This window comes from Sorex fumeus, unplaced genomic scaffold (assembly GCF_029834395.1).
Source record: "Sorex fumeus unplaced genomic scaffold, SorFum_2.1 ptg000042l, whole genome shotgun sequence".
In the NCBI taxonomy this organism is placed as follows: domain Eukaryota; kingdom Metazoa; phylum Chordata; class Mammalia; order Eulipotyphla; family Soricidae; genus Sorex; species Sorex fumeus.
Window position 1 is genome coordinate 2,182,800 of NW_026606099.1, and position 14,765 is coordinate 2,197,564.

Genomic DNA, 14,765 nt, shown 5'->3' on the forward strand with positions numbered 1-14,765 from the left:
ATATCATTAAAATTTTTTCTTGAATAAATGATTTTGTGATTTATTTTAAATAGCCATTTCCTTTGAAGACCAAAAGAAATGACTATTTAAAATTTGATACTAATTAAAGCCATTTATTTGTCAAGTTCTGGTAGGGCATTTAACTTACAAGCTCATACACAGACTCATTAAATTTTATACAATATTATCTTTAAAAGGCTTAAAATCTGCATTTATTAAAAAGATATTAAAAAAAGTTTGACCAACAGAGTTTCTGGTTTAGAAATAAAAACATAGTAGGAAACTTCAACTGGGCTGAAACTGCTAAAATTAGCTAAAATAAGCTAAAATAAATAGGCACAGGGTAAAACAGAGTAAAGCAAGATTAAAAGGGCAATATTGTAACTTCGTTTTCCTTCATATATTTTAGAATTACATCATTTGTTTGAAGCAAATAAAACTTTGTGGACCATACTCTTAAAAGCCCGTTTCACTTGCTGGTTCCTTAGGGTATAGACGAAGGGATTCAATAAGGGAGCAACTGAAGTATTAAGCACAGCTACTCCTTTGTTTAAAGACACTCTGTCAGTTGCTGATGGTTTTATGTACATGAAAATGCAGCTACCATAAGAAATGGAAACCACAATCATGTGGGAAGAGCAGGTAGAGAAAGCTTTTGTCCTCTGTTGAGCAGAAGGGAATTTAAGAATTGTCTTGATGATACAGCCATAGGAGAGAATGACTAAAAACAAAGTAAATAGTAATGTCACCACAGCCAGGAAAAAGGACATTAGCTCTAGGAGATGTGTATCTGAACAAGAGATCTGCAGGATTGGAGAGGAATCACAGATAAAATGATCAATGACATTGGAATCACAGAATTCTAATTTGAGTCCCATAATAACTGGAGGAAAAATAATTAGGAATGCGGTTACCCAAGAGCTGATCACAAGCTGATAGCAAACTCTGTTGCTCATGATGGTGTTGTAATGTAAAGGTTTACAGATAGCCACATAGCGATCATAGGACATAGCTGCCAGGAGGTAAAATTCAGTTGCACCTAAGTAGATAAAAAAAAATAACTGAGTCATACAACTCATATAGGCAATAGTTTTCTCCTTTGTCACAAGGCTCACCAAGAACCTTGGAATACATGAAGTTGTAAATGTGATTTCTAAAAAGGAAAAATTTCGTAGGAAGAAATACATTGGTGTCTTAAGGTGGGAATCAAGCAGAGTGAGAATGATGATGGTTAAGTTTCCAGTCACACTCAATATATAGGTAATGAATAGAAAGAGGAAAATTACAATCTGTAATTTAGGGTCATCTGTGAGACCTAGGAGAATGAACTCTGTGTGCATTGAATAGTTCTTCATCTCTGGTGGATTTGATTAAAGATAGTTAAAAAGAGGTCGGGGGGACAAAAATGAGTGTGCAGGATTATTCTTTAGGGTCAACAGGAAAAAACGAAGAAAAAAAAGAGAAGCTAGTACTTGCTCATTGATCACTAACAATCACTAACAATCTCTACCTTTTAGAGAAGGAAGTTTATGCTAGAGTTACTATGGTATGTATTGCTAAAGTTTTAACAAAGTCAAATGCCCAAGTAAAATTAGACAATCCTTTTGAAAATTTGCATGATTTCTAGACATTTAATATTTTATAAATTATAGCCATGTTGTGAAGTACTATTTTAGTAATTCATCTAGGAATTGAAGAGCTCTTTAAGTACAATACCACTTCTCTCTCTCTTTCTCCCTCTTTCCCTTTGTCTCTCTAAATTTTCGCCATACCCTGTGATGATGAGGGATTACTCCTGGGTGCTCCAGGGATCATATTGTGGTGCCAATGATTAAACCCTGGCTGGTCATATCTGCTGTACTGTTTTGCGTTCAGTGCCATTTCTCTTTCTAATATTTCAAATTAAATCCCCAGACAAAGTTAGATTTTAATATAGAGATTGATCTCAGCATGTTCCTAAATTCACTAAAAGTATTAGATTGGGTATGATGCAGGCAAACATTTAGTTCCAAAGGGCACATGAAACACAAAGTGTTTACTACCAAAATATATATTATTAATTTATAAATAACAATAATAAGAACATAGTTCTAAATTTATGCCATTGTTGGCCTGTCAGAAAGTTACTGATGAAATCTAAATGTCATAGAATATGATCACAGAATCTTAGAGTTAAAGATACTTTATAAGTCATCTTGTTTAATCTTGTACTAAAGGCATAGCTTCCTATAAAGTTAAGAAAGATTTATTTATATAGGTTTTACTTTTAAGATAGCTTTTGTTATAATTGATAGCATGCCTGAATAAGACAAATTTTATAACATAGATACATATAAGAATTTATAAACCACTCTATAAATAAATTAAACATGACAAACTTTTGCAAACATATTTTAAGCAGTGGTTTTCAATTTCCTTCACAGATTTTAGAAATTTTCTATTTTGTTGGTATGGCTTTTCTGTTGCTGCTCCTCTCTCTTCTTTTCTTCCTCTTCCTCTCTTCTGAATATTTTGTTGGACATATTGTGAGCCAGTGACAATTTTCATATGGAGTTTGCTATTAAATACATCCTAAGAGACAAAATAAATTCCCTTAATCACAAATTAGAAAAAATTTCATATTATTATTGTTATTAGTAGTAGTAGTAGCAGCAGCAGTAGTAGCATTAAGGTAATTAATATTAATACTAAGTACAAGTATTAAGGTTTGGAAACAGCACGTTACATATGTGAAGTTTATACACTACCACTGAGTTGCATTCCTGGCCCTCTCTAAGAATTACTTTTATTACTAAGCTTTGTACCGCTAATGATGGCTCTTTTGTTTCCAGTATATGGTAATTTTTAGTTGAGTTTGAAAATCTATCATATATTTAAATTTTTGCCATTTTAGTTCCCTTTCCCATCAGTTCTCATGTTCAAATTTATGCCTTAAGAGAACATTTAATGTTTCTTTAGCGTTTTTCTTCTAATTTGATTAAAAACTTTTACAGATTCACAGGCTGCTTGTCTAAATAACCTCATGATTCTCAGACCAAAGTGAGAAAAGATTAGAGTAGTACATAATGCATTCTGTGTCTATTTTGTGCTTACTGCCTATTAAAAGTGGCATTTTTAATTACTTGTTATTCTCTTATAAGAATATTCATATTTTATATATGTGAACTCATATGAATATATAAACATACCAGCAGAGTCTGGCAAACTTTCCGTGTCGTACTCAATATGCCAAATACCAGTAACAATGATGGGTCTCTTTCTCCTAACCCTGAAACAGCATTGAATATGGCTCTTTTAAAATCTCAGGGCTAGGAAGAAGGAGACATTACTGGTGCCTGCTCGAGGCAATCGACGAACAACAAGATGATCATGATCATGATATAAACATATATATATGTGTGTGTGTGTGTGTGTGTGTGTGTGTGTGTGTGTGTGTATACAAAACGTTTTGGATCATACCTGGTGGTGATCAGGAACTAATCCTGGTTCCATATTGCAGGTGATGCTCTAGGAAATGTTTGGGGTCTATATTGTGCTGCAGATCAAATTTTGACCTCCTATATGTCCTCTGGCCTTTTGAGCTATCTATCTAACTCCATAATTCTTTCATTTTTAGTTATGAATTGAGAAATTCTGCCTAGGAAGATTTAACAGTCAGAAAAAATTGATAATTAAACAATAATAAATTGATGGTAATACAGAAAACTTTTCTCTTTTTCAAGAGATTAATACATCATTAAATTTCTTTCCATATAGCAATGTATTCATGTATAAACTTAAAAGTAAATATATTTTTGTGAATTTTATGTATGTATACCTTTTTGACATTTGTATTTGCATATAAAAAGCAATGTTAAAATTTGACCAAAAGTAATAATCTGACTACTTACAAATATCTGTCTTTATGAGTTTATCTTAAATTAAAAGTAAAAAGATCCAACTCTAAAATCTTACCTTATTAAATTATATTACTGTATTTTCTTTTTGATGTAAAATCTGCCATCAAGTCTCTGGTAGCTTATTATGAATATATTCACAATTATGAAATATTTCAGAAAACTGAAAGAATAATTGCTTTTAAATTAGTGATAAAGTGTTTTGTGTGTTTCAGTAAGTTTTTAAAATTCCTAGATCACTCTTGTATATAAATTTGAATTTGTACCAAATTTCTAGGTGTAGGTGGTAGAAACTACTTCTAACACAATAAGAAATTGCTTCGCATTTTGTATAAATATAATCAAATGATAACATTTGCTATTAGCACAAGCAGACTTCAGTCTTAAACTCTTTATACTCGGAGCTGAAAAATAAAAATTAAAGGAATATTAGTTAAATAATTAATATCCTTCAAGTTGGGAGGTATTTATCAGCTTTACCAGATAAAAATGTTGCTTTATTTTATCATTTAATTAATCCAAACTCAAGGGAATTTTTTGAGAAGGGACATGAAACAAAAACAACACAAAAGAAAACTTTCCCCTGAGATTAATGATCAAAAGACACTAATTATATGAAATAAAACCAAACTGTAATACAATCTTTGAAATATGACTTAAAGGGTCAGTAAGGAGAGATCATTAAAGATCAGTTAAAAACAAGTGGTGGAAAATGAACACTGGTGGAGGGATGGGTATTTGATCATTGTATAATTGAAATCCCAGCAAAAAAAATTTGTAAGTCTACAACTGTACCTCATGGTGTTTTACTAATAAAAATTTTTAAAAAAGAACCAATATCACTAAAAACCTTTAAGACAGTTAATAAAGTAGAATAGTAGGTTATGATAACATTATTTTTAATCTTAGTAGTTTTGTATTTATATTGTAACTCAATATAACCTTAATATTTGCTTTAATTTGAAAGATAGAGAAGAAACGGTATTGCCATGACAGGCTTAATAAAGGAGCTAGAAAAAGCTAGGCCTAGGTTTCTATTTCCTGAGGTTGAGTCATGATTTCCCCCAAGTGAAGTAGCCATGGTGAGGTCAGCTAGAATTAGCAATCAGGTGCAGGTGGGAAAGCCTCCCTTATGTAACCTTTATGTAATTCTGCCCTATAAACAATCAGCTAAGTATTAAGTGGTGGAAAGCCCCTCAGACCGTGATCATAAGGGTGGTCAGCGGAAAGTCCCTATTATGTAACACTACAGTATATAAACCCTGAGCTTTTGTGGATCGATGCTGCTGGCTTTGAGGAAACCTTTGTGTCGGTGAGCCAGACCAGGGCCCTAGCCTTGCCAACTGAGCTAATCAATAAAGATGATCTTACGTGTTTGCATCAGAGTCTGCATCTTGGTGGGGTTTCAGGAAACTGAGTCATGGGCTGACATAATAAATCTGAATTTAAAATAATTTAAGATTCATTAGATTTACCACATTTTACAAAATGTTTCATTAAGGAAATCCTAGTTAAAATGTCCAGAGATTCTAAACCATTAGATGCTTCTAGTGGCATTACAAATTAAGGAAGTATGCCAGTCAGATAGTGACTTTTATGGTATCTTTTAAAAACAAGAACATGACAAGCCAATTCTGTATTGGAGTACAGATCCATTCAACAAACAGGGCTGTGTGCTGTGAGGAACAGGGCTGAGGGTAGGTGTGGGAGTAGAAAGACTGAGTAGAAGAAATGTACAGACAGGAGTGAAAGGTTGTGAGCACTTTGGTGGTGGGGAAGGATGTGTTAAATTTGCATACCAATTCCATAAATTTTTATATAACTGAAACTTCCTAGAGGACATAAAAAATTGAAAGAAAGGATATTCCAATCCTTGACTTATCACATGTGAAACCAAGAGAAACACTGTTAAGTGGAAAATAAATTTTCAGTGTATCATAATAACTGATTTCAGTATGTTCATTTTGTTATATAAGTTTGCTGAGTGTATTATTTTTGACCTTTTCTTGGGAGATTGAGTCCTTAGAATTTTCTAGAGTCACACATGATGTATGTAATTATGTTTTGGTCCATGAACTGGATATATGAAGGTGATCCCAAAGTCTACTTGCCTAGTGAAGTCATTACTGTCATTATGTCATAACATTTCATGCTGACACTTTATGTCTACTGTGTCTCTTGATAACATAATTTTATGTGCTTAATTCATTTTGTATTAGCTGATCTATCCTGGCTCCTAAGCATATAAAAACTACTACAAATGTTGCCAGGAAAAAAACCACTTTGAGTAATTGTTCCGGAAACTAAATTCACAGTGATGAAAGACTATAAAAGTAGAAGTCAGCAAAAACCTTTGCTTCCCAGTCAGGCATGTCTCATTCAATCACAGCTACACTTTTGAAGAGTAAAAACAGTGCTGGTGGGACTAGAGCTATTGTATGGTGGGTGGGGTATTTGCTCTGCATATCACTGGGTATAAGACTAACACCATTGACTAAGAATCAGTGGAAGCCGTCCTCAGGTTCCCAAGAAGCAGTGGAGAGCCTCCCACCCTCCAAGGTCTGCCAACCCTGCACCTACTTAAAAAATACAAACCTCCTCTGATCTGGCATGGTAACCAATAAGAACTCGAAGGTCTTTAATATTAGTAATATCAATGACCACACACTGACAGTATTTAAGGAGCACTAAAAACATGGTAGACTTAGATAGACCCAGATTTCTTGTAAATTGCCTTTCTTAATTGCTGTGCAAACTAAATGGAGACGTCCTATCTGAAGAATGATATGACTTTCAAGATTTTTCTTATTGCAGATAATGTCAGACATCCTCCTTTCATTGGTGATCTTCATTCCAATATCAAGGGCATTTATCCTTCCAAATATTATCTGTTGTAATCTAACCAATAGATAAGGAGTTATAAGAGAGTTTAAGGCCTCCAATCTGAAAGAAGCTTTCCCCAGGCTAATTCTACAACTGAAGAACACTTGGAAAAGATGAAATTCTGAAAGGATTACAACAACAATGAATCATAAGAACCTTGCTTGAGCTTGAGATAATGTCATTAGGGTGAATGAATAGTATCTAGAAGAAGACACTTAAAGGTTCATCCAGGATTTTGAAAGATTTTCCAAGGGTGCTATCATTCCTAGCACAGTGGGTAGGGCATTTGCCTTACATGCAGCCCATTCGGCAGACCCAAGTTCGATTCCTCCACCCCTCTTGGAGAGCCTGACAAGCTACTGAGAGTATCTCACCCACACGGCAAAGCCTGGCAAGCTACCCATGACGTATTTGATATGCCAAAACACAGTAACAACAAGTCTCACGATGGAGATGTTACTGGGCCTGCTCAAGCTAATCGATGACCAATGGGAGGACAGTGCAGTGCTTCCAACGGTGAAAATAGTGATTTTCCAATCACTGAAAGTAATTTAAGTCATATATACCTAACACATATAAAGCAACCTACCCAATATCAGAATGAATATTCTTTTTATATGCACACTGAACATCTTTGAAGATAGATCATATTCTAAATCATAAAGCAAATAAACACACAAATGATATTATCTGGCATCAGTGGAAGTAAATTATAAATTAAAAAAGAAAATCTTCAAATACTTTGAAATTGACTAACACCAAAAAAAAAGTTCCTTAAAATTCATCATGATGGGGCTGGAGTGATAGGACAATGGGTAGGATGTTTGCCTTGCACGCGGCCAACTGGGGTTCGATTCCTAGCATCCCATATGGTCCCTTGAGCACTGCCAGGAGTAATTCCTGAGTGCATCATCCAGGAGCAACCCCTGTGCATTGCTGGGTGTGACCCAAAAAGCCAAAAAAAATATGCAATTAATTTCAAAGTTGTGAAATTATAAGTAATTGTAAAGTAAGTGAAAACTAAAATCAACACATCAAGCTGTGTGATATACTGCTATCAAACATTTGTGGAAACTTATCACACTTCTTTGTTAGAAAGAAAGAGCTCATGCCAAAGATCATAATTCTCTCCCAGGAATATAAAATAATACAGTGACATCAAAATGAAGGTGGAATAGAAAATCCCAAACTTTGTACAGAAATATTGAATTAACAATATTATATAGACTGAAATATTTTGATAAAAAATCTACAATGGAGATGTTACTGGAGATGTTTAGGAAGTTTTGTTATCACAATGGAGGAACCAACCCATACCAGAGCTCTAAAATGGGTAAGAAGAATAATTTGTATCAGCCACTCCCCAAACTGGCATATCTGATTCTTGAGAACTTCTATCAGTTTTCCTTTCTGAAGGAAGTAGAGGGTACTGTATGCTTCTAGTGTCCTTGATCTTTTGGGGTACCTCCTTGTTAGCACAGTGGGACTATGGCCTGGAGTATGTCAGTCGCTTTCCAAAACTTGCAGAGTGGTGTAACCTAATTCATATTGGCAGTACAATGGTAACCCTCTTCCCTGGTACCCCAAATCTTAGATTCTGTAAGTTGGTGTTAGTGCACATAATACTGTTAGCCCAGTTCCCATGGGTTGAGAGAAAGTGTACTCTAGAATGCTTTTGCATTGTGCTCATCAGGGTTCCAGGATTGTGGAGGATCAAAGCTACTGTATTGGGTTTCACATGGTCTGTTATATTAGACACTCATGACTCTGAGCCTTCACTAGTTGCTTAGGCCAGTTGGAATTTGACACAATAGCCACTGTCAGGCACTAACAACTGTGGTCTTTGGGTCCCTATTTCAGTTGCTATATGGCACTCTACCACAAATTACCTAAGTTTGTTCAGATACACATAATTAGAGCCATACTCTTCTGTAAACTTTCTATCTTAACTTTATATAAGTTTGCTACTAGATTGCTAAATTCATTTATTATAATGATACTTCAGGTGCACTCTTTAGATATTTATTCCCACACGTCATAGAACATATACAAGCAATTCATTTTACTTCTTCCTTTGCCATGAAAAGATATTATAGTTTTGTAAATTATTTTCTGCATCAGTTGAGAATCAAGTGTATTCCCCAAAATTCTTGTCTTGCATCATATTATAGTAGTTAACTTTTATATTAAACCATACTTGTGTCCCAGGAATAAATCCCTTTCAATTAGGTATTTACAGACAATTTCTAATGGAAACAAACACTGAGATACGGTCAACAGAATTGTGATATGAGGATGGCAATAGTGCAAGCAGGGGAGAAAGGACTTAAGGATAATTGTGGGATATTGTATTCTAGTGGTGGTTATGATGTAACAGTATCAAAAACGTCAAATAATAATGCCAGCATAATTGTAAGAATAGATTTAAAGTATGTTTATAATCAGCACAGTATTATGAAGCATAAATAATTTTTATTTTGCAGCTTTTATATTAAAATATAACCTTTTGAATGCTTGAATTTTAATGAAACAATTCAAGGGCTGGAGCGATAGCACAGCGGGTAGGGCGTTTGCCTTACACGCGGCCAACATGGCCGACCCGAGTTCGATTCCTCCGCCCCTCTCGGAGAGCCCGGCAAGCTACCGAGAGTATTCGATATGCCAGACACAGTAACAACAAAGTCTCCAATGAAACAATACATTAAATAATTTATAAGACTTTACCTGTGCTACTTAGCAATAAATGATTTTGAAATAATTCTAATATTTAAATTATTTGATTTAAGCACATATTAGTTTCACGTGTACATCATCATTCAATATTTGTATATATTATAAACTATCACTATAAGTAGTCTGTCCCATACATAGTTAACAAAGTTCTGTTGCTGAGGACACTTAAGTTAAAAATTTTGGTATCTTAAGCAACTTTTAAATACAAAATACATCATTATTAACTGTAATTCCCACTCTTATACTCTACAACTTATGCATTTTTGAATTGGAGGTTGCAACTTTTAACACTTTTCCCATTTAACATATACCATTACTATGGAAACCTTCAATCTTTACTTTTGTTTATAAATTAATTTTATTTAGACTACATGTATAAATGAGATAATACAATATTTGTCCTTGTCCCTCTAATTTTGCCAAGCATATACATGAAAATCCATCCTTATCATAATGCAATGCAATGACCATTGGGTATGAATATATTTTTGAGTTAGAGTGTTAAAAAAATTCAGATACTAAAAAGTTGAGAAACTAGATTTTTATTTTCAAAAAATCTTTAGCACTCCCCATACCATTCTTTACAGTGGCTAAACCGCTTATGTTTCCACCAGCTGTGAGCAATCATCTCTCTTTCTCCTCTTTAATGCTAAAGATTACCCCTTGCCCTTCAGATCATAGTCATCTGAAGAGGTATGACATGATATATAATTTTTTTTCATTTTCATTATACTGACAATAAGAGATAATGAGTATCTTTTATAAATGTGTTAGTCGTATGTTCATCTTCTTTTGAAAAATATTTAGGTACTAATTTTTCAATAGTTTTTTTGGTATTGAGTTATGCAAGTGTCTTATATATATTAATACCCCTGTATCAGTTATATGGGTTCTCATACAATTCTCATACAATGAATTACCATTTAATAATACGATAGCACAGCGGGTAGGGCGTTCGCCTTACACGCGGCCAACATGGCTGACCTGAGTTCGATTCCTCCACCGCTCTCGGAGAGCCCGGCAAGCTACCGAGAGTATCTCGCCCGCATGGCAGAGCCTGGCAAGCTCCCCGTGACATACTCGATATGCCAAACACAGTAACAACAAAGTCTCCAATGGAGACGTTACTGGGCCCGCTCGAGCAAATCGATGATCAATGGGAGGGCCTTTACTTACGTTACTGAGCCCGCTCGAGCAAATTGGTTCCCTTTGCTGTGCAGATACATTTTAGTTTAATTCATAGTAGTCACTTGTTTATCAAATTAAAAAAATATAAAGACATATGTCAGTGATCTTACCACCATGTTTCCTTCTAGAGTTTTATAATATTTTACACCATTCCTCAGTAAATAAATACTTGGATTTTATTTTTACACCTTAGTTTTTAATATTTCTTCATTGAAAATGAGATTAAGATATTCTTCCTGATTCTGATTTCAGTTTTTTTTTTATTATTTAAGTGGTTGTTGCATCGCATGGTATTTTTATGTTCATTTTTTTGAAGAAGTTATTTTTCAGTTGAATCACGGTCATGGTCACGGTCCTCCCGTTGTTCATCGATTTGTTCGAGTGGTCCCAGTAACGCCTCCTTCGTGAGACTTGTTGTTACTGTGTTTGGCATATCAGTACGTCACGGGTAGCTTGCCAGGCTCTGCCGTGCGGGCGAGATACTCTCAGTAGCTTGCAGGCTCTCTGAGAGGGGCAGAGGAATCGAACTCGGGTCGGCCATGTTGGCTGCGTGCAAGGCAAACACCCTACCCACTGTGCTATCACTCCAGCCCTTTCAATTGAATACTAAAGAAAAAAGTCAACAAAATATGAAAAATATTACTTGACAGAGAAGCCCAGACATGAAAACAGAGGGAAATTATAGGTTCAAATTCTTAAATTGCAACGAAAAGGGGAGATGATTTCAGATGATGAACTATCTTGGAGATGTGACAGTTTATGTTCTTCCAGTGTATACATATTTGTTATAAGAATTCAATAACTTTATGTACAGTTTCATGTTCTTTTTGAAAATATTTGTTCCTAGTATCCTATATATTTAGCTGATTTTATTTAGTTTATTTTCTTTCCTTTTTTTCTTCTTTTTTTTGGGGGGGGGGGGAACACCTTGTGATATTCAGAGGTTTCTCCTGGTTCTGCTTTCAGAAATCACTCCTGGCAGTGCTCCAGGATTCAACCTGTGTCATCCACATGAAAGGTAAGCATCATACTAACTTATCACTCTAGCCCAATTTTATTTCTTCTTCCCCATATTTTTTGTGTGTATACAGTTGCTTATTCTCTGATGATATGGCAATGTACTCTATATCTGGCAAGGGATTTTTCAATACAAAAGTACTTAAATTATTAGAAATAATAATTATTAAGAAAAGATTATCAGATCTATTTTTGTTTGCTCCAGATGGCACACAATAGTAAATTTTGTAATTTTGCTCCTTCCTCGATTTTTGGTGTCTAAAACAATACGTGGGAGCTAGAGAGTGTACAGAAGATAGGATTCTTGCCTTGCATACCAGCAACCTGGATTTGATCCTGGGTCCCATCTGTGGCCCCCTGAGTATAGCCAATAGAAGTTCCTGATCACAGGGCTAGGAATTAGCCATGAACACTGCTGGGTGTGTCTACCCTCAGCAAAAATAAGTAAAACAGTACCTGTACCAAAATTAGCACCTCACACATGTATTTAGTGAATCAATGAATAAATAATTTGAAAGTTTTGGATTGGGGAAACAATGATAACTATTGCTTATTCTTTTTGAAAAGAATGAGATATCTTACTAACCTATAATTTTCTCTTTTGATAGTTTTAATTTGAAGTTATACTAGTTTTATTTATTTATACATTTTGGGCATTGTAATGGGTGTTGTTAGTTTAGGGGTAAAACTGAAAGATTTGAATTCTACTTTTGTGCTGAGGGTCACAGGGGTCGCATCAGCAGTTCTCAGGATGTCAGGAGGTGCCAGAATGCACTCAAGGGCCTGGCACGTTGGCATTCACCCCACTTCTTTGAGATCTCTGAACAGGATTTAAAATTTTAAAAAATGTGTGAACATGTTTATTTATGGAATTATCTTAAAAAGGAAGATACCTCTAGATCCAGAGGAAATAAAACTTTTGAATAAGTTTATTTGATTGGGGAATCTGAGATTTTATTATACCCATTGTGTTCATTTATATAATTGTCTCTTATTTCTTAAAAAATATCATTATTCTTTTGATTGAATTATTGAAGCTTTCTTTGACTTGTTTGTTCCTCAGTGTGTAAATGAAAGGGTTCAGTACTGGAGCTATAGACGTTGTGAGCACCATCACACCTTTGTTAATGGCTACTGATTCCTTGGCAGAAGGTTTGATGTAGACAAAGATGCAGCTGCCATAAGTGATTGAAACCACAATCATATGGGAAGAACAGGTAGAAAAGGCCTTTTTCTTTTGCTGGATTGAAGGAAATCTTAAAATTGTCTTGATGATATACATGTAGGACAGAACTATACATATAAGTGTTATAATGAGTGTCACCACAGCACAGGTTATAACAGTCTGTTCCATGAACCAAGTATTTGAGCATGAGATTTTCAAGAGAGGAGATGCATCACAGATAAAATGATCTATGATGTTTGAATCACAAAATTCCAGATTTAGGCCAAGGCTAAGTGGGGGGATTATAACAAATAGGCCAGAAACCCAACAACAAAGGACAAGTCTTCTGCAGACTCTGCTGTTCATGATGGTTACATAATGCAGGGGTTTGCAGATAGCCACATAGCGGTCATAAGACATGGCAGCAAGGAGGAAAAATTCAGTTATACCAAATAAGTCAGTAAAAAATACTTGGCAGGCACAAGCATTGTAGGTAATGAAATTGTCACCTGTTGCTATGCTATATAAATATCTGGGAATAGAAGCAGATGTGAATGAAATCTCCAAAAGGGAGAAATTTTGTAGGAAAAAGTACATGGCTGTTTGAAGTTGGGAATCTAACAGCACGAGGGAGATGATAGTCAGGTTCCCAGTTATGCTCAACATGTAGGTGAGAAAGAGAAAAATAAAAATTATAACCTGCAGCTGCGGGTCATCTGTCAGTCCCAGAAGAATAAATGTTGTTACCGTATGGTTTCTCATTGTTGAACTTTGTCTTCTGTTAAATCTGCACATAACATAGAGATATTTTGTCATATATTATCTTAACAGTGTAAAATCTATAATCAGTATAAAATCTATAATCAGATTTTTTTATTAATTGCAGCTTTAGAAAGTTAGAAGGAGGCAGGATATAAAAAAGAAAATCTGGGAGAAGTGTTTTTGAATACATATGTATTCTCTATATATGTAAACACATAAATATACATAGTATACCAGTTACTACACAGTGTATAGAATAAACTCAGGTTGCCTGATATATATTAATATTTTAAGAAGACACAAATTGTCAAGTACAGATATAAGAAAATTCATTTTGTTATTTTTTTGGTCAGAGTAACATTGCATTCAACCTTTATATATTTCAATTGTGCATCATTAAAAACAAACATGTTGATTCTTATAAGAATACCCATGAAATTCTTCAAAGAAATGGATTAAACACTTCTGAAATACATATGGAACAATAAACCCCCATGAATAGCTAAAGCAATTCTTGGGGAAAAGAAGATGAGAGGCATCACCTTCTCCAACCTCCAACTCTACTACAAAGCAGTTATAATTAAAACAGCATGGTACTGGAACAAAGGCAGACCAATGGAACAGGAACTAATATCCTTACAGCCTCAAATATACAATCATCTAAACTTTGATAAGGGAGAAGGAAATGTGAAGTGGAGCAAGGAAAGCCTCTTTAACAAATTGTGCTGGCAAAACTGGACAGCTACATGCAAAAATAAGTGGGCTCAGACCTCTTACTTTACACCATGCACAAAAGTAAGATCAAAATGGATTAAAGACCTCAACATCAGACCAGAATCAATTAGGTACATTAAAGACAAGGTCAGCAAACCCTCCACATGATTGAAGCTAAAGGTATCTTCAAATATGACACCCCACTGACCAAGCAAGTAGAAACAGAGATAAATAAATGGGACTATCTTAAACTAAGAAGTTTCTGCACCTCAAAAGATACAGTGACCAGAATACAAAGACAATCTACAAAGTGGGAAAGAATATTCACCCAATACCCAACTGATAAGGGATTGATATCAAGGATATACAAGGTAATGGTTGAACTCTACAAGAAGAAAGCACCCAAC

General features: G+C 34.7%; 2 protein-coding genes across 2 annotated transcripts; both read right to left on the reverse strand.

Annotated features, from left to right (window-relative positions):
- Nucleotides 1-416: 416 nt before the first annotated feature.
- Nucleotides 417-1,355, reverse strand: LOC130029268 (olfactory receptor 6C70-like). The gene has a single exon (XM_056120195.1). It carries the CDS (start codon nucleotides 1,353-1,355, stop codon nucleotides 417-419), a length of 939 nt encoding a protein of 312 aa, XP_055976170.1.
- An 11,353-nt stretch (nucleotides 1,356-12,708) lies between these two features.
- Nucleotides 12,709-13,644, reverse strand: LOC130029256 (olfactory receptor 6C2-like). Its single transcript, XM_056120181.1, has one exon. The coding sequence runs from the start codon at nucleotides 13,642-13,644 to the stop codon at nucleotides 12,709-12,711; it is 936 nt and encodes a 311-aa protein (XP_055976156.1).
- Between the last annotated feature and the right edge of the window lie 1,121 nt (nucleotides 13,645-14,765).